The 21,173-nt window shown below is 45.8% G+C and overlaps 1 protein-coding gene across 2 annotated transcripts in view; it reads right to left on the bottom strand.

Annotated features, from left to right (window-relative positions):
• Positions 1 to 21,173, bottom strand: part of Usp43 (ubiquitin specific peptidase 43) — a 62,732-nt gene that overhangs the window by 19,073 nt on the left and 22,486 nt on the right. The window contains exons 4-12 of one of the 2 annotated variants that reach the window (XM_039084979.2): positions 21,010 to 21,102; positions 19,412 to 19,547; positions 15,499 to 15,634; positions 13,917 to 14,052; positions 10,188 to 10,299; positions 5,866 to 5,969; positions 3,813 to 3,890; positions 2,917 to 3,043; positions 2,445 to 2,793 (exon numbers count right to left, since the gene is read on the bottom strand). In XM_039084979.2, coding sequence (XP_038940907.1) covers positions 2,445 to 2,793; positions 2,917 to 3,043; positions 3,813 to 3,890; positions 5,866 to 5,969; positions 10,188 to 10,299; positions 13,917 to 14,052; positions 15,499 to 15,634; positions 19,412 to 19,547; positions 21,010 to 21,102 — 1,271 coding nt within the window. The remainder of the gene's footprint in view (positions 1 to 2,444; positions 2,794 to 2,916; positions 3,044 to 3,812; positions 3,891 to 5,865; positions 5,970 to 10,187; positions 10,300 to 13,916; positions 14,053 to 15,498; positions 15,635 to 19,411; positions 19,548 to 21,009; positions 21,103 to 21,173) is intronic. The other variant, NM_001396024.1, reaches the window with a different exon arrangement.

Here is a 21,173-nt window from a genome sequence, read left to right on the forward strand (position 1 = left end):
TTTTTTTAACTTTTTATTGGTTCTTTGTGAATTTCATATCAGGCACCCAATTCCACTCATCCTCCTCTCTCCTTATACCCACCCTCCACCCTTGCAACCTAACAGGACAACAACAGAGGGAAAAAACACTCGTTGTGGAAGCTATAGTGTGTCACGGTGTGTTAAAGAGTGTCTCTTTATGTTGTCGGTTTTTAATGATTATTATTTTTTTTTTTTGGTTCTTTTTTTTCGGAGCTGGGGACCGAACTCAGGGCCTTGCGCTTCCTAGGTAAGCGCTCTACCACTGAGCTAAATCCCCAGCCCCTTTTTTATTGTTTAAAATAAACACACAGAGGTTTCCAGAACTGAAGAGCAAGCATAGTGCCTCCTGAGTCCTGGTGAATAAAAGACCCACACAGAGGGGCAGCCTGTGAAATTCTAGGGCAGCAGTGATAAGGGCCCTGAGAGCGTCCAGAAAGAAACAAGATCCAGAAAAGGAAAGGAAACTGGGTGCCCCATCTCCAAAGCAAGAACCTTGTCCTTACCCCCATTCCCCATGGAAGATTCCTGTCCAAAGACTATGGGACAATGATCATTGACCTAGCATTCTATGTCCAACCAGGCTGCCAGTCGAGGGTAGCAGTAAAGGCATTTTAAGACATGACTCGAATGCTGTACGTCCATTGCCCTCTCTTCAGAGATACTAGGTGAGCTCCCCTAAATGAATAAGTTGGTGATTGTGGTACTCATATGGAGAACCTCCTACTGCCTCTTTACTAAACCAGCATAATTCCTAACCTAAGTATTTAGGTATTTATTCTTAAGTATTTATCCTTATACCCATAGATAAGTGGTGCTCTCAGCCCTCACCAAAGAAATTCCTCTTTGCAATATACAGAGACCAGTACAGAAAAGCACAACTGACCAAGCTGCAGAGAACAAGAGACCGTGTGGTACCCAGCCCCAGCTGACACATCTATAACACAGCTCCTGAACCTAGGGCTTGGAACACTGTGGAAGGGTGGGTGGGAAGACTGTAAGAGCCAGAGGGAAAGGAAGTCTGCTGTGAGACTGTCTCCTAGAAATGTCAGGGAAGCCCGCCCATTACGTCTCAACCACATGGCTACCTAAAGACAAGGACAGCAGCAATAGGCAAACTAACGCAGAGGGAGTAAACCTCACAGGGCCTCCGCCCTAGACAAAGAAGTGTAACCAAATAAGGAAGAAATAGTCTTTCCTAGGGAAGAACTCCCCCTTCCTCAATTAGTTATCTAACACCAAGTGGCCAAGCCTGAAATCACACATAGCATTATATAGACTGAGTAGGTTGTATTCCATGTTTAGGAATATATGAGTGTATACACATACACAATTAAAGAAAAAGAGATGGTGAATTTGAGAGAGCAAGGTGAACATACAGGAGAGGGATTGGAGAGAGGAGAGGAGGATGAATGATACAATGTTATTTTAATTTCAAAACAGTAAATATTAAAAACAATCTCAGGTAAATACAGCAGGAAAGATAGCTCCCGAGATGCATATACATGTAGATTTCAAGGGATTCGTGCTGAGCTATTTTTAGCCCAGAGGAAAAAGACTATGGGATCTGACTGGACAGGCCCTCCAGGCTGAAACTGGTAGGCCCTGTCACCCGGAGCAGAACAGCTATGCAGAATGGGTCGGAGAGCACAGTGGAGCAGCACAAGAGTATCCTGGTACCCACCGCAGCCTTCGTATGATCGGCCAAGTCCCAGCCTTCAACCTTTCTCTGTTCACTCGCAAGGTCCTTGCTTCTCTCTTTCCCTCCAAGGGCACTGTACTAGCAGTGTGGCATCTGAGACCACATCCCAAGCCCCTCATGAGGCTCACAGGGAACCTCCACAACTGTGCGCCCACTGGACATGGACGTGCTACTGCCAACAGCTCTCTGGCAGGCTTCTGTGATCACCAAGATGTGACAGGAGGAATGGCATTGGTCAAGGAGTGGTCAGTCACACCATCTCTGAGAATACCCACAGGGAAAGCTTCACCATGAGAGCTGCCCAGCAGTGGCTTCTCTCTTCGCCCACTGCTTCTAAATGACCCAGATGAGTAGAGATTAAAAGCATCCCACAAAATAAAGGGATGCCAATCTAGTAGGTAAGACTCTCCGTGTTACATCATGAATGAGGGCAAACTTCACATCCTGGTTCTGCTACTTTAACACTCCCATAGTTGATGTGCCTGCAAATGCAAGACCTTACCAATATCTTAGTGCAACACTCAGTCTAAGTCAACACTAGCTTCTCAGAGGACAGGGCACTATATTTTTCCCCCTGTGTGCTGTGGGTGACAAACCAGCCACAGTGAATAGGGAGAATGATGGTCTTCAAGAAGCACCAATTTTGAGGACATCTTGAGGCTCTGGCTAGAGCCAAGTCACATGGCAATGGCTACTGCACACAGAGAGGCATGGCAAAGCTCACCTGTGTAATGCCCACCTTGCAGACTCCCATGGTGGTTGCAGACAGCATACAAGTCGTAGAGGAAGTCCAGTGGGTAGGTGGTGGGGAGGCAGATGGGCTGCTTCCAGGAGGACCAAGGGCCAGGTCCCGCCTTGGAGTTGGTGCTCCTCCGTGCTACGTGGGGAGCCATGTTGAGTCCAGACAGTGGGAACTTCACCAGCGTGGAGAGCTTGTTCCTTCTCTCTCCCACCTGACAGAACCGCTTCAGATGGATGATCAGGATGTCAGGCAGGGTCCATAAACTCAGCTTCACCACACCCTGCTGGAGGACCTGGCAGTGAGGGCACTTCCATGCGTCATCCTGGGCCAGCTGGAAAGGAAGGCATCAAGACTGTGAGGCCACCACAGTGCACAAACAACCCACCACAAACAAGGCAGCCAGCTCCTCTCCCAGCCAGGGAGTAGAATGTGGGGGAGGGGAGATGGGACAGACCTGCTCCTCCTTGGTATAGGACTGAAAACATTCGTCCAGGGTACAGCTGGGCTGCTGGTGTGCCTGCTGCTGCCGCCACACACTGTCTGCATCCTGGACCCGTTCCTCCTGGAGGCTCCCAAACAGGCTGGGTAGAATGAAAGGGCACACAGCATTCAGAGCTCTCCCTTCCAGAAGGATCTAACTGTCTCTACAGAACACCTGGGCAGGGCACCGGACAGGCAAAGCTACCCTTCCCGTGGGTTCCTAAAGCCTCCTGCACCGCTGACTTTGCACTCACTCTTAGGGAATCACCTTGTCTCTCCGACCAACCCCTCAAAGAATCAAGTCCTAGGCTTACCCAACTTAGCACCAGCTTTAGTCCCTGGCAAGAGAGAAAGTTGTACTTGATGGATTGAAACATGCCCTCTTACAAGGTCTGGCGGATGTGCTGAGGTGCTGAGAGGCAGCCAAGTGAAGTGAAGAGCCCAGATTTAAGCCAACCAGGCTGGTTTCAACCCCAGCTCTGTGTGCCCGAGTCATGTGACTTAGGTACTGCTTAACCTCTGTGCATCTCAGTCTCAACATCTCGGCAACTCATAGTCCTCCCACTTAGGGTAGATGAAGAAGAAACCGATAGCTCACAGGAAATAAGTGCTCTGAGCAGTGAATGGCCCAGGCTGAGGGTTACATGAGCATACACCTAGCACCCTCACTGACTCCATCATGATCACTATGCCCATCATGGCTATTTAAATAGACGGTTGTGAGTTCTCTCAGAGGAATGGGGTCCGTTATCTTGACGTGCGTGTGCAGGATCTTACACTTAATTAGGGGAAACTCTAGATCCAGGAAAAGTTTATGGGCAGAGGCACATCCTAGCCAAGTTCTGCAGGAGTGAAATTCTATTAACTCACCGCTCTGTGACAGAGCTGTCCCATTCCACAGCCAGCTTGACATGAGGAGGGCCTCCTGGCCTCCTGAGGTGCAAAGCCCTGAGGAGAGAATGAGGAAGCCTGTCAGAAAACAGATCCTTCCCACAGCTCTCAGGGCTCAGCAGTTGGCTTTCCCCCTCCTCCTTGGCAGAATGTTCCAGTCAAAAACACCACAAAAATGACTACAAACCACAGTAAAAGTTTCTGAGTCTGCTGAAGGCCTTAGCTCTCTGCCTACTTTTCCATGCCCTTCAACTGATACTCTCAGGAGATGGGAGCTCTAAAGCCTTCTAACTACTATGACTCGATTAACTGCCTGACTGAAGGCCCTGCTACTTCTTCAGTGTATACAGGACACATTGCCATGGTTTGAATATGAAAGGTCACCCACACACTCACACCACCAGCTGGCGACATTCTTTAATAGGGAAGCAGTAGGTCACTGGGAGTGGGTCACTGGGTGTATCCTATCTCTAACTTCTTCCCGTATCTCTGTTTCCTGGCACACATGAGGTAGAGAAGCTCCCCTAGCATATGATGCTCTGCCTCACCACAGGTCCCAGAACAACGAGCCAGTTACGATGAACTAAAACCATGAGACAGAATCAATCTTCCCTTCCCCGAAGGTGTTCCTGTCAGGGACTTGGTCCCAGCACCACAAAGTCAGACAAACACCCAAATGAGCATTGCACACAGAAAGTCAGTACTGATGAAGCCCTAGGAGAACTAATATCCCTGTCCCACAACAATGCAGAAGGAGCTGCTGCAAACCCACCCACTCTACTCGAAGTCTTGCAAACCCTCCAACGTGTAAAAAGAAAAATCTCAGTGAGTAGAACTTCTCCCAACTTCTGGAGCTCCACTCATTTCAGAAAAGCAGGAGAAATGAAGGAAGGAGGTGAAGGCTAGGAAGTTTTACCCCGAATCAAGAAGAGCAGTAGCGGCCAAGTTCACCCCCAAAAACATTGTCTAGGATTTGTGACAATGTCACCAAGATTCATTAGAAGGTTCTGGACTCACAGAACTTTCACGCAGTGTGATAAGAACACACACGCTCCCTAAGAGTGCACATAACAAGTACAACATTCATTCCTTGTTTTCAGTGTATTTTGCATTACTTTGTCCTTCCACTTTCATGTACTTAGGTGCTTCCTCAAGTTCCTGTCCTGTACTGGTAACAACTAGTATAGGCTGGATCCAGCCTGTAGAGCATATGGAGTTAACTGTCATCTCCAACACCAAAGTACTTCTTCCCTAGTACTTCCTTTTCCTGTTAGACCAAAGCGGGTGCTGGCTGTCACAGCTCCTCTCTCCCTAACTTACCAGCTAAGGAGCATAGAAATGGGTTATTCTGGGGGAGACTTCTGGTCTACCTCTACATTCCAGACTAGCAGCTCAAGCTGACCAAGTCAGGAAACCAGAGAACCTTACTGTGAACTATGCTCTATGGGAATATCAACAAAGGGATTAGGTTACGAAAGGAGAAAGCAAAATCACCCCGTGGACACTGTTCCAGCCCTGAAGACATCTACACAAGGCTGCACTGTGACAAGCTATTGAATAGACATGTGGAACATCATGAAGTCAGAGGCACAGGCTTGTTAGCCACAGAGACTTTATCCCTCAGCCATAGTCCACAACCTTTTACAGTTTACGGCTGATGATATAACTACAGCATTCTCACTCAGTTCTAAGGGGACACTCATCCCAACTGGGTCTGAAGCATGACCTAACCCACATGGTGGGTGCATCGGTTAGACCAATCTGGCAGCAAACTCAGGTTTCTCCAGCCACCAACTATGTAAGTATGAACAAGTCGATCTCTGGTAGTCTCATTGCTCCGTCATCTTTGAAGTGGCCATTCTTGGACACAGGGTTTTTAAAAAGTAGCAAAAATGTATCTAAGGACCCAGCCAGGTAGCTAGTATCAGAGAGGACTGATAAAGAATGGCTAGCATTATCAGTAATTTTATTGTTATGGAGACTTCTTCTGTAAGCCTAGCTCAGTAAGAGCATGAGCCTTCTCTTCCCTTACCTGTCAACTGCCCAGTGACAAAGGGGCCGGCTGTCCTGTGGAGATAAGTAGCTGCAGGCCAAGGAGAGCCCCACAACCCGGATAGAGAACAGAGTCCCCAGGTCCTGCCATGACAAAATCAGAGGCAACAGTTTATAGCATAGTCCCCGTGGCAGAGCAATTGACTCTGTGACACATAAACTTATCAAAAGTGCAAGCACTTTTCTCTATTGTATTTTGTATTTTCTCTTAATAATGGGTATTCATTTTCAATACCAGTGACACAAAGGCTTCATTGTTTTGAAGATTCAGTCCTTTAATATAGTGAGTCTAATGCCATGCTTGATCTATTAAACGCAACCCCAAACACAAGGAACACAGTATACCTAAAAACAAGTGTTTGACTGGAGTAGATATTGATACAATAAATTGATTTTTAGTTAATTACTGATAAGCAGTTCAACCTTCTTTATGGACAGGATTATCATCACCACAGATGAGATATCTGCGTAAAAACAAGTTCATATACACATGCTACGATATTCTAGCATTTCTGAAACTGAAGCAAGTCTTATAGAGATACACTTACATTATAGGTGCCTCAAAAAACAAAATATCAGTGGGACAAATAACCCATTTCAACACTGGCCAGAGGATCTGAATACATGCTTCTCCAACACATGCAAATAACAAAAGTGTAACAGAAGATGGCTGCTACCATTTCTAAATAGGAAATGTGACCCAGTAAACCAAGACCACAACGAGCTGTCATTTAAACCCACCAGCGCAACTATATTTCTATCTATATTATAATTCTAAAAGAGAGGAGTAAGCGTTGGGGAGGATGTGAAGAGATGGGAACCCACGTGCGTGGTTGGCGAGAACGTATAACAGTGCTGTGGAAATCAGCTCAGAGTCTCTTGAAAGGTTGTGCCTACAGCTACCATCTGGTCCATTAACTTTACTCCTGTAAATGTAGGTAAACTCTAAGTGGGGGGACTTCAAGAGACGTTTGCTAACTCATGGTCAAAACAACACTGGTTCCTATAGTCAAAAGGTGGGAACAACCCACATATTGGTAACAGCTAAATAGGTCATTGAAATGCAGTGGATAGGCACCGCTCAATTTCACCAGGGCTTAGAAATGAAGGGTTGGGATGGAGATGTAGTTTGCTGGTAGAGCACATTCTAAGTAGGCTCTGAGTCTGACTCCAGAAACGTACACATGCACACATATGTATATACACACACACACACACACAAATAACATACACATGCACACACACAAATAACATACACATGTACACACACCACACACAAATAATATACACATGCACACACATACACAAATAACATGCACATGCACACACACATACAAATAACATACACATGCACACACACACACACACACACACACACACACAAACACACATCACAGAACAGTAGAAATCTACCATCTTTGTGGTAGCAACTCATCACCCTTACCTTCAGTCTGAACTTCTAAGCCTGGGAGAGCTTTATCATATGCAAGACCCCACGGTCCATCACAGGCACACTAGGAGCTGGGGGGTGGGGTGGGCAGTGGGTGGAGGAACGTCTGGCATATGCTACAGGTCTAAGGGGCTAGCGGGAACAGAATAGGGTATTCTGTTACTCTGCTAAATGGAAAGGGATACAGAGTTCAGCAGGAGGATCGTTTTAAAAATCGAGAGTACAGTAATAGTTATGTAGGAGGGCAAATGCAATTAACATATGCTTATGAATGGTTAAGTTATATATTTTGCCAAAAAAAATCAATGCAGTCTGCATTCAAATAAAAGAATATAGTTTTTAAAGCTGTCACTCAAGAACTTGGCTGCAATCAGAAAATGAAATAAAATTTCCTTCTAAGTTAAAGCTGACGGTTGACGTCTATACTTAAAATCCTGGGATATACGTCAGATTCCGTCTGGCGAGAAAAAGGGAGGGAAGCATTGTAATTCCAGGGAAGAGCAATGTCCAGCGCTTTGGAAGACGGAAGGCCCAGACCACAGGGAGACAACTGTGAGGGGCTAACCTCAGAGGCTTTGGTTCAGATTGGCCATGTAAGGGTCACTTTCTAAGAACATTAATTTCAATCCAGGAGAAATAAAGGCAGGGTTCCTTTGTGAGTCCCAACTGACCGGGCCTTGCTGTCCACACAGGGAGGCCACCTGTAACCAGATCCCAAGATCTCTATGGAGACAGCCAACCCTTCCTAAAGAAATGGTGCCGATCTCACACCCCCAAATTTAAATGGTGACCCTAAAAAGTGTTTCTTCAGTGATAAGTCTTTCTTCTATAATTCATGCAAATTAATTCTCTCTAGCAAATGGCTCATTTTTGTAAGAAACACTTTCCTGCCCTCTATTTAGGGTAAGCCCATTCGTTTTAGAACCTTCCATGTATGTTCAGTATGTTAATCTCTTCAGCTCGGTTTTGAGAACTCTAGGGCTGGGGGCTGGAGATGACTCTGTGATTAAGAACGCTTGCTGACCCTGCACTGGATCCAGATTCAGTTCCCAGCACCTACATGAGACAGCTCACAACTACCTGGAACTCCAGGGCCCTCTTCTGGCCTCCTCAGGTACTGCACACATGTGGTGTACATACAGGTAAGGGAGCACACACATATACATAAATAAAAAAGTAAAAAAGAAAACCTTTTTTAAACCATCATGGGTTAAGTAAGAGGGCTATCCCAAGAGCCTTGCAACCCATTCTGAGCCCAAGATTCCTAGAGCATGTCATGCTTAACATCCCATTCACCAACAAGAAAAAGTATCCAGCATCAGGCTGAGGCTTCCTGCATTTGAATCCTGCTATCCACACCGGTGGTTTGATTAGTTCTTAACATTAAAAGATTGTAAGGACACAGAAGCAGTAAATGCAGGCAACAGGGTAAGGAAAAGGACCAGCTGAGGAAGGAAGAGGCAGCTGAAATAAAGGCCCACATGAAAGTGGTCTCATCTCCTTTTAACAGTCTGTAGCACACAGTCTGGGGGATAGCCGCCACGATTACTCGGGAGCCTGACCTACTTGTGGAGAAGCTCACTTCTAATTCAGGCTCTTCAGTACAGTGAGCATATCCTTTAGACATAAAGGTTTGGACAAATATAGTGAAGGTTTTTAACAAGTTGCTTTTTGGTATGAACTCTGAATCAAATGTATAGCGCTGTCTTTGAGTAGGAAGAAATGGCCATTTGTGAGAGATTATCTACATAAAACAGTTTGGTATAACCCCATTGAAAGGCTCTTATTAAACAGTTTCTAAACCAAGAGACGACGGACACAACCTTCGCTGCCAAGGCAGTTCTTGACACAGAAGCTGTAAACCTATGGTTTCATGGTTGCTGAAAGTCAGTTTTAAACTTCCTTAAAAAAATTTCAGGACAAGACAAGAAGTATTTTTCACAAAAATTTTCCACAGAAATTACATCTCAAGGGCCGGCAAGAGGGCTCAGTGGGCAAAGGCGCTTGCTGCCGAGCCTGATGACCTGAATGAAATCCTTCCGCACTTACATGGTGGAAGAAGAGAACCAATTCCCAAAAGCAGCCCTCTGACCTCCTCCACATGGGCATCACGCGTGAACGTGCACAGAAACATGCACCTCAAGCAAGTTAAAAAATGTACTTTTAAAACTTTTTAAGGGGCTGGGGATTTAGCTCAGTGGTAGAGCGCTTACCTAGGAAGCGCAAAGCCCTGGGTTCGGTCCCCAGCTCAAAAAAAAAAAAACTTTTTTTTTTTTTTTTGTTCTTTTTTTCGGAGCTGGGGACCGAACCCAGGGCCTTGCGCTTCCTAGGCAAGCGCTCTACCACTGAGCTAAATCCCCAACCCCAAAAAACTTTTTAAAATAAAAACAACATAAAAAGAAATTCTGTTTCAAGCTAGACGTGGTAACTCATGCCTGTAACCTCAGAATTTGGGGAGGTTGAGGTGGGAGGATTGTCACAAGTTCAAGGCCAGCCTGGACTACAAAGTAAGACCTTGTCTCAAGAGAGAAGTTTGGGGGAGGAGAAGAAAAAAAAAGGAAGTTTTATTAAATCTCTTCAAATTTGTATCTAAATGTGTAAGCTACCATTTACTACATGCCAGCATCTGGTGAAAAATATGGCAGACTGTAAAAACGCGAAGTTGAGAATAATAACCCAAATGTTACTCTTTATTCCAGTGGTCCTTGGGAAAGGTGTCTCCTGATGTCAGAGGTGAACACACTACCAGCCACAAAATGGTAACTGTTTGCACACTGATGCCACGCAAGTATGCACACACTGCTGCACACACACATGCATGCGCACACACATACACACGCGTGTACACAGACCTGAGCAGAGACCTCATTCCTCATGAGGCATCGAACCTTGCTGAGAATACACTGTTGAAGCTGGGCCCAGGAGATTGTCCTATCTTCCCGTATCAAGAACGGTGGCCCAAACCTGAAAATCCAAGGAAATAAGTTATTTCCGAAGAGGCAAATCCAACAAGAGTCATGGATGTTTGCCTTGCTCCGGTTCCTCTCCAATGGATGAGTGAACAGTTAGGAGCCAAGTTCAATCAACATGGAGTTGCCGGTTGCTTCTGTACGTCACATGCAGACGCTGCAGCGCAGCCTGTTCCAAGGGAGGAGCTCCCGCACCAGAGAACAGAGCAAGGGGAAGTGGGAACAAGAGCAAGGTATCCAGATGACAACACCGTCCGCGTGTGTCCTGTCTCAGGGATGTTCTCACTACTGGGAAGTTTTCCACATCCCAACCCACTGAACGTCCAGCAGTGGGCTTGTCAGGGAGCCCAGGACGTCCCTAGGGACTCCAGCTCTGCCACAGGCACCTGGCTGTGAGAAGATCTGACTGGACAATGCAAAACCACCGAACCAATGTCGGTAAAGCTGAGCCCCCCTGTCTGGAAGGGGAAGCGCCCTGTGCAGCCACTGAGTGGACAGATCAGCTCGTCCACCTAGTCCTGAGCCGTGTAAACATTCTGAGTTGCTCCCGGTTTGCTATTATTTGAACAGTGCCGTTTATGGCAGGAACTAAACATATTCTTAGACACAGAGCCTCCACTAGGTGTGACCAAACGTCCTCCGAGCATGGAAGTTCTATAAATAGAAAGGCAAAGCCAACTCTACTTATCACCAAAAGGCCCTACAGAAAAGCCATGGCAGTTGACCTGGGAAGCAAGTTCCTTTATTCAGGTCCCTGGATAAAGAGCTGGCTTTTTTTTTTTTTTTTTAAAGATTTATTTATTATATATAAGTACACCGTAGCTGTCTTCAGACACACCAGAAGAGGGCATCGGATCTCTTTACAGACAGTTGTGAGCCACCATGTGGTTGCTGGGATTTGAACTCAGGACCTCTGGAAGAGCAGTCAGTGCTCTTAACCGCTGAGCCATCTCTCCAGCCCTGGCTTTTTGTTTTTATCGTCTTGACAAGTCAGTTGCTTTGTTCTTGCTCAGATTTCCTTAGCAATCTGAAGAACTAGAATAGAATCTCGCTACTTAAGTTAGAATTTCCTCACTGCCAACGATGCTGAATCTTTTACCCTACGCATATGCTTCTGTGAACTCCTCTTACCATGAGAGGCGTTGTCTCACCTGAGTGAGAACTGGGTTTTCCGAGACTGAGGTGAATCCTTCGGTCTCATAAGACATATGCATTTTCCCTCATTTTCTTTGGCCTTTAAGCTTTTACCATTTGTTTCAGTTTAAAATGTTAATTTTCTGAAATGTAAGCCTCCTCTTTCATGGTCCCCTGTTTTATGTGTTATAAAAACAGCATCTTCTACTGAAAGACACGAATATTCTACGTTGTTTTTCTGTTTTGTCTGCTTTGTTGAGAAAGGAACTCACTCAGGGGAGTGCCAGCAGATTCACCTACACTGCTTTTATAGTAACTTTTCTGTGATTACACTTTTAATTAATTTGGAATTTATATGTAAAAATTTACAGCAAGAGGAAAGATTGTTTTAAAATAAAAAGCAAGTTGTTCAGCCTTAACTATTGGATAATGCATCCATCCCCAGGACTATGAAATATACCTCATTTTATCATATAGTAAATACCTAAAGATGCTTTGGCCTACTTGGTTCTGCGATATTCATATCTTTTATCCATATTATAATATTTTAACAGTTAAATTTTTATTGCTGTAAATCACACTCTACACCTATGATTCTAGGAGATAGGTAGGAGGCTGAGGCAGAAGGATTATGAAATTGGGGCCAGCCTGAGCTACATAGGGAGTTCAAGGCTAGTCTGGTCTACAGAGTAAGACTCTCTTTCAAAACACCATCAGTGGTGGCAGCAGTGTTGTGGTCGTCACCATCTCTTTTCCCCCTCCACTGATATATCTGGTTGTTCCTTATGATCCCAACTAACTCTTAGAACTGTTGTTATCAATCTAAGCACCTCTCTGCTATGGGAAGTCTGTTTTTATTTTGTATTGCTTATATAGTGCGGGGCCTTGCACTTACTAAGCACATACTTCAGCACTGAGCCACACCAGAATTCTCTCTCTGCCTTTTTTTTTTTTTATCTTTATTAACTTGAGTATTTCTTATTTACATTTTGATTGTTATTCCCCTTCCCGGTTTCTGGGTCAACATCCCCCTAATCCTTCCCTCTCCCCTTCTATATGGGCTTCCCCTCCCTGTCCTCCCCCCATTACCACCCTCCCCTAAACAATCACGTTCACTGGGGGTTCAGTCTTGGCAGGACCAAGGGCTTCCCCTTCCACTGGTGCTCTTACTAGGATATTCATTGCTACCTATGAGACTACCCAGGGTCAGTCCATGTATAGTCTTTCAGTAGTGGCTTAGTCCCTGGAAGCCCTCTCTCTGCCTTTTAAAGTTTATTTTATTTTGTGAGGATGAATATTTCCCCTGGATACAGGTACGCAAACGCACGTGTATGCCTAATGTCTGCAATGGACAGAACATAATCCCTTGGAGTTACGAATGGTCGAGAGCCACCATGGGATGTTAGGAGCCCAAGCAGGTCCTTAAAGAGGTTTAAGAACAGCGAGAACTCTTAACCATAAGCCATCTCTCCAGCCCCCAGGTTCCTTTAAACATTTATCTGCATCTTAGCTGGCGCGTGATTCATAGAAATATTTACAGGGTCCACTGCAATGTTTCAATGCACGCACACGTTACAGAATGATCAAATCAGGGTCATATCCGTCAACCAAACAGTCACAATTTCCTTTAAGGCACTTAATCTGACTATATCAAAAAGCTGTCTGTCTTTGAATATGTACAATATCACCAATCACTTTCCTGAGCCCTTTAATTAGTTCAAATCACGTTCCAACTCGCGTCTTCCAGACAAGCTGTCAAACTACAAACAGTGCTGGGTTTTACTTCCTTTGCTCTCCCTTCTTATATTCCCCAGTGACCCATCTACTATGCAGCTCAGGCTGACCTGTAACTTGCTTCGTAGCCGAGGCTGGCCTCACAGTCCTCCTGCCTCAGCCTCCAAACCGAGATTCCAGGTGTGCATGGCAATACCTCACTTTCCTACTGTAGCCAGTTTTCCCACACTGGATGGCTGCGGCTAGCCCTCATGACATGATATACGGTAGTTGTGGTGCGGACAATCACAACCGCTCCTGCAATTAAGGGGAAACCTCTGGTGTTTAATTAAGGATGGTGTCACCATCTGCTTGAGGCAATTACAGCTAATCCTCTCGCCCAGAAGCACTCTGCTCTCATCTTCTACTTTATTAACAATGGGAATAGATACTTACTTTATTAAGTTAGAATTATTCTAGACAGAATCCGAGGATAGAGCCCAGTATGGTGGTCTATTCTGTAATCCCAGTACTGGGGGGCAGCCAGACAGGAAGATCAGGAGTCCTGAGCCAGTCTCGGTTACAGAGTGAATTCAAGGCTAACCTGGGCTATACGAGATGAAGAAAGAGAAGGAGGGAGAGAGGGAAGGAGGGACTGAAGGAGAGAGGAAGGGAGGGAGGAAGAAGAGGAGAGGGAGGGAGGGGTGCCAAGCACTGCAAATCCCACTTATCACATGAACACAGGAAGGAGGTTCACAGACATACCTGCTCGCCTGCTGACCAGACCCCACCAGGTTACAGAAGAGGATGAGCACCCTGTTCTCGCTGTGGAGAGGCACAGAGAATCGCTGGCTGTCACGGACTGCCAAGCGCGGTGACACTGACAGACCAGGCGGATGAGCTGGAGAAGAGAATGACACCAGAGCATCCAGTCACCACTGGGGGAAGGGCACAGGGCACTTCGAGGGGAGACAGTGGGGCTCTCGGCACCTGGCATACAAAATTCACACACATAGGATTCTGCGGTTGTCGTCAGCCAATAACTTTAAAAGATGGGCCAAAGTTTGATTAGAAGATTTCGAAAGCAATCTGAAAAGCAACCTGAAATGACCTGGACTGCTTTTATGTCTCCATCTACAAGAACCTTAGAGCATCCCCTACTGGGGACAAAAGAGAGGACCTGGTAGGTCCTCTAGTTCCAATCAGTTCTGAAATACTATTTTTTTTTCCTCAAGGCAAATATGTGTTACCCATGATTAAATTTGAAATGAGGACTTATTTCCCTGGGTTATAACACAGTCAAGGTCAATCAGTGTTTTGTTCCAGATTACATGGCCCACTATTTTCCTATTAATGCACAGACCGTCAAACATCTGCTTCCCACAGTTCACTGACTAGGCTACCTAAGGACATAGGCTCAGAGCACAGGATTCATCTGAGGTGTGGCAAAGCTGCCATTCACATCACCAACCCTACAAATACTATGCCTTTTCCCACTATCCGTGCCTATGATAAGTACATTTTCCCTTGTAAATTAGGCACAGTGGGAGAACAATAAGGAAAATAGAATGGTAACAAGTTACTATCGAAAAGGTTATTTAATATCCATCAATTGTGGGGCTGCCTGACTACCATGTGTAAGTCCCTGAGTTTGATTCCCAGTACCACAAAACAGATACACATTAGCAATGGGTACTTTTGAATTTTTTCATTTAATGTTTTTAGAGCACAGGAGGTGTAGGTAAGAGAAACTCAAAAGGGGAGGCTACAAGTAAGTGGGGGGCTGCTGCATGCTGCAATGGGGTCTTTAAACATGGCCATCTAAACTGGCTAACTGTGTTATTATGTACACTGAGATGCACTGAAAGCTTTTTAAAAAAAGAGATCACTTTTATCTGTCAGAGATTAATATGCCTCTTAACCTTTTTGCCTATCTACAGCTTAACTGGTAGAAATTTGACTCCAGACATGGGCCATGAATTGTAACATCTCTGAAACAAAGATGACCGCAGCACTTCGTGCTAAGCAATGGTTCTGAGTGTGGCCCTGGTGCTGCAGCATCAGCACCTCCAGGACCGTGACTGACGTGCAGAATCTCAAGCTCTCCCTCGGGTCTTCTGAATCCGAAACTCTGAGGAAAGGGCCCAGAAGTCTGCTCTAAGTAGCCCTCTGGGTGATTCTAACACTCACTGAGATTTTTAATATCAATCATCTGCAGGTAAGATAAAGAGGAGATGAGCCTGGCAATTGTAAGTATCAAAGGTTTCTGCCTCAGCACCTCAAGAAGACCCCCCCTGCACTCATTCGTGCTGTCCCAAACAACTTATGTAAGGCCCTACTACTGTACCTGCGAGCGTTCCCGGACCAGGTAAGGGAGGGACTTGGAAAGCATACACATTGTCACCCTCTGCAATGGTATTCAGGTCCTCTTCATCAAAGAATGACCGCTGGAATCCATTGGGATACAGTTCAACCAAGATCACCTGAGATGAGAAGGATCGTTTTCTCAAAAAGAACCCACTAGATAAGAATTCAAAAACAGGACCAGCAAGATGGCTCAGTGGGGGAAAGGTGCTCGTTGCCAAGCCTGATGACCTGAGTTTGATCCTTGGAACCCACACTATGGAAGGAGAGAACTGACTCCTACAAGTTATCCTCTGGACTCTATATGCACGCGCGCGCGCGCACACACACACACACACACACACACACACACACACACACAAAACATAAAATTAAAAAACTAATAACTCAACCTTAAAACTTATTTCTCCTTTCCTTCCAAGTGTCTACATATTTTAAATCATAAAATATAGCAAACACAGTAATTAGATTAACCACATTTTAACTGCAACCACATAAAAAAATCTAAAGTTCTATACCCAACTAACCAGCCTAAACACAAATAGGGTAAGTTGTTTTTCATGAGCACTGTTCCATTAGGGGTTCAAAGTGGTGTTACTAATCTCTCTCACATGCCAAGCCTGAAAACCATGTTCATGGAACACTAGGAGGAGGAGGAGGGGGAGGAAGAGAAGGAGGAGGAGGAAGAAGAGGAGGAGGAAGAAGAAGAGGAAGAGGAGGAAGAAGAAGAGGAAGAAGGGGAGGAGAGGGGGGAAGAGGAAGAAGAGGGGGAAGAGGGGGGAGAGGAAGGAGGAGGAGGAGGAGGAAGAGGAGGAGGAGGAAGAAGAGGAAGAAGAGGAGGAGGAGGAGGTTTACACTACAAAAAAAGAGTCCCAGCTTCCCCGGAAACCAATCCAGCATCGATAAACGGATCTCCCAGTGCCCATTTGAGGCAGAGCAGCTGGGAAGTCCTCTTGGAAAAGATATATTTTAGGTTTGTTTTTTTTTTTAAAGTGTGAACCAGAAGAAAATTTTGAATTGTAAAAAGGGAATGAACCAAAGAAAGTAGTAACTAATATTATAAATTACATAAATATTAAATTTAAAACTTCTGTCCATTCAAACTACAAGTGTTTGTGGGGGAAGGATGAATATTACAGTATGGAACAATAAGAACTACTTCTAACTGTCTACAATAATGTTTTTGTGAGAGGGTCAGGGTCAAGGTTGAGATAAGTTCTCAGTACATGTCCCTGGATGGCCCGTCCTGGAATCTGCAGCAATCCACCTGCCTCAGCCTCTCAGATGCTGGATCATAGGCTGTTATCTCTAGCAATATCTAAATCAAAGAGATGTAAGAAAATTGAGGCACAGGGTTGGGGATTTAGCTCAGTGGTAGAGCGCTTGCCTAGCAAGTGCAAGGCCCTGGGTTCAGTCCCCAGCTCAGAAAAAAAAAAAAAAGAAAAGAAAAAAGAAAAAGAAAATTGAGGCACTGAACCAAGATCTTTGTGTTGCTTTGAGAAGATTTAACATTAGAATTTACTCTTTTTTCACACTGGCTTTTAGTAAAAGTTAAAATAAATTAATATATGTATCAAGTCATAAGACACAGAATAGATACACCCAGATGTTTCCATTACTATAGGCAAACATGTCAGTCAAAGAAATCAAAACATCAAGAGGGATTCAGTTTCAACCACACTGTCTATCCTGTCCTGACACCATGGGAGTTCCATCCCCCTCACAAATGCATTGGATACTCTACATTCCTGACAGTCCTGCGGCTACTCAAACTCTGCCTCCGTTAGTCAGAGTGGTCCTTTCTGTCTTCCACTACTGTCATGTCTCCCAAATGTTGTGCTCTTCCTCTTTTTCTCTCAAACACACACACACACACACACACACACACACACACGGTTCCCGAGAACACTTAAGAGATCATCTATTTTACAGGGGTAGGGGTCCTGGCATGTGCAAACCACATGTGTTTAGAAGTCAGGAGACAACGTTTCAGACGCAGTTCTCTCCTACCATGAGCTCAGGTCATCAGGCTTGAAGGCAGGCACCATTACAAGGAAAACATGCATTATTTTTTCCCTGTGTGAGTTTCATAAAAATCCTCCAGGTAGAAATGGAGGTCCAATCTACGCAGATAGGGCTAGGAGGGGGCTGGTAGACTGACAGAAGCCTTGGTACCCAGGATGATTCTACAATGTGCAGACAACCTTACGATGTGCATACCTTGTTGTGTGGATTATAATGTACCTAACAAAAAACTTGCACATACTTTTGTCTGTTTAATTTTAAAAGGTTCTGCCAGGTTACCTGGGGAACACGCATTTTCCATTCTATAGTTAAAGAAACCGAAGGCTGATCAATCGCTTGCAAGGCCCACGTCAGAGAGCTGGAGAGCAGCTGGGTCACAGCTAGAATCCCACCTGGAGCCCCTCTGTGATGCTAGTTTTTACTGTCTGCTGGATTTAGGATCACCGTGGAAACACAGCTGCAAGTGCTCATGGGTATCTTTCTAGAAAGGTTTAAATGAAGATGAAGACCCACCAAGAATGTGAGCAGCAGCAGCCCGTGGCCTGGGGGTGGCCTGGGGCTGGACGAACGCAAGGAAGGCAAGCTGAGCCCCAGCATTCACCTCTCTCTGCTCCCTGGCTGCCGATGGAAGTGTGACCAGCTCCCTCACCCCTGCCCATCCCCCAGCAGTGACAGACAGGCTGTGGCCCCCAAAGCCAGGATGAACCTTTCCTCCCTTCCTCGCCTTTTGCCACATATTTGGTCACAGCAACTAGGAAACTCATGTAACCTCTCATCTTGCCATGCTGCTCATCACTGTATCACTTTTATCCCAGGGATCCTCTGGGCATAGTACAGCCAATTCTTCACCAGGACTCCATTCACACATGTAACCCCAGCACTCAGGAGGCTGAGGGAAGAGAATTACCATGAGTGTGAGAGCAGCCTGGGCTTCGTAGTCAGTTCCACAGCCAGTCTAAGCTACAGAACAGGTTTGATGGTACATGCCTGCTAAGCCACAGAATGAGATGCTGTCTCCATAAAGTAATTAATTAATATCAATCAATCAAAGACAGGTTTGGTGGTACCTGCTGAGCCTGAGGCAGGAAGGTCATGTGGTCAAAGCCAGCCTGGGCTACAAAGGAGTCAGTCTTAAGACAGCAGAACAGTTTTCCACCTTTTCTATCTCCTCTCCTGTCACAAACCATCAAAGTCTGCCTCTAACTGAGCATCCCTTCAGGACCCCGCCAATATTCTCAGGAGTAGGAAAGCATAAAACCACATGCGTTCCCATCCCAGCTTAGCCACCTCCTTGCCTGTGTGACCTTGGACAATTCACTTAACCCCTCTGAATCTTTTTCCTTACTTCCAAGATGAAGATCTCTGTAATATCTTCTTTACCAGAGAGAACAGGATGAACTCTTGAGACAAGCTGAGCACAGTGGCACATAACTCTAATCTCAACACTGGGGAGGCTGAGGCAGAAGGATGGCTAGGAACTCAAGGCCACCCTGGAATACAGACAGGGGTACCAGGCCAGCCAGAATCACATAGTGATATTCTCTGAAAGGAGGGAGGGCTGGAGGGAGGGAGGGAGAAACGGAGAAAACGACCATAGAACAGTGCCCACACTTAGTAAACATGACTGGTTAGCTGCTGTTGGATCACAATAACCATCACCTTCTGAACTGGAAAGTGTCTCTTTGCGGTTACCCTGAGTAATAATGCAGGGAGAAGTCAAGGCTGGGTCACCGCAGACACCAAGGGACAACTAATCAAACAGAAGCCAGTGAGTCATGCTGAAATCATCTGGAAACCACACATTAGCCTGGGCAGCTAGCCTAGTCAGCGTTCTGTCATCCAATGGCCAGGCCCCAGCCGTTCCAGCACACCTCCTCTGCAGGGACGCCTCCTTCCTCTGCAACCATTTTCCTCAAGGCCGCCACTGTGCTGAGGATTGGCACAGCCAGGCCGACGCGCAGGAACCGCTGGCTCTTAGAGGGGAAGACCAAAGTGACACTCAAGAATCTGCAAAACAGAAAGGGAGCCAAAATTCTTAAAAGACCAGAGGGAACGGTCACCAACACCATGGACCATGGGGACAGTTTGCTAGTTGGGTCCCTGCACTTTAGGTGCCCAGCCACTAGGGGGCAGAAGAGAGCCAAATCTCCCAAACTGCTTTCCCAGAGGGTTGAACATAAAAGGATTTTGAGTGGAAATCACACTATATAGAGCTCTGATCCCTCTGATCCTATGACTGTAACAGTTCCACAGATAGTATTTAAAACAAACGAACAAACAAAACTCTCCATTTTGCAAAATAAAACAGTCGAGCTGCTTATTTTAGAAGAAATCAATCCCACTGGTGACTTTCCCCTCAATGAAAATTTCCCTTCCAGTCTCTGCTTTCACTTCCCCTCACAGCGCCTGGAGCCCACTCCTGGGGGTGGTGAGTGACTGCTATGCTGTGGTAATTAGTCAAGTCATAAGCTGGGATTAGAACCTGGGAAGTCTGCCCCAGGGTCACTGCTTTAACCACTGTGTCCTCAGTCACAGCCTACATTTTGATTCTATCAGTGGTGATATAACCCATGTTACCATGTAAGACAACAGTTACGCTTATGACACAGACAGCACAGCAGTTCTGAGCAGATGGACGTGGGGCTGTCATGTGCAGCTTTGTGAAGAAGTCCTGTGTTCTGCTAGATCCTAGGCATGCAGGTGTGGATAGGAAGGGAAGGAGACGGGACCCAACAAGGTGGGAACACATGGAGAAACACCTCCGTCTCCAGGCCTGCACCGGCTCCCACAGTCAAACTCACCAACCTTCCACGACACTGGCCTGATGGCAAGATGGGATTCTGGGAAAGAGGTTGCACGTCCAGTGCCTTGCTTTTAGATACTGCAGTCCACTGTTCTCTCACCCCAACATCGATTTTTCCCTCACCTGTACCAAACAAGCTTTTTTTCTTCCTCTCTTTCCTCCTTCATGAAACAATCTCCCTATAATCAGGTGCGGTAGCTCATGCCTACAGATGCAACACTTGGGAGGGTAAGGCAGAGGGACAGGCTCCAGAATGAGACTCTGTCTACAAATAAATGATAAATAGGAAAGACAGGAAAATTTCCCACGCCCTTATAAAGAAGGAAAAAGATTTTGAGATACGTCAGGGGAGAGCATGTAGTGACAGATGCCCTTGTCTGATGGAGGTGGGGGCTGTGCCAGCTCCTGAGTAGGCCAGAGACCTAAGTCAGGACACTGCGTAGACTCAGCATGGACACACACAAACATCCTGTTCATCAGCTGAAGAATGGACACTCCTTTCTCTTTAATTGCCCATTAACTAAGTGTCACCGGATTGTACAACCAATCTTAGAAAAACGCTAAGTGAAAAATGGCAGATCTAGGAACAGAAGTTTCTCAGAAAAGAGGAAAGAGGGGTCAAGTAGAGTGGGCATGCCACAGCCAGCACTCAGGACACTCACGTACCTCGTCTGCCGCAAGGGGATGGGAAGGGAAACACACAGGAAGGGGTCAAAGGTGTTGCTCTGTTTCAGGCAGTGAGGACAAGTCAGGGAAGACCTGTGGAGACAAGAGCAGAGATGAACGTCATCACACGTAAGAAGCTTGGTGGCCCTCAAAAATCTCCACAG

Source organism: Rattus norvegicus, chromosome 10 (assembly GCF_036323735.1).
Source record: "Rattus norvegicus strain BN/NHsdMcwi chromosome 10, GRCr8, whole genome shotgun sequence".
NCBI classification, from domain to species: Eukaryota; Metazoa; Chordata; class Mammalia; order Rodentia; family Muridae; genus Rattus; species Rattus norvegicus.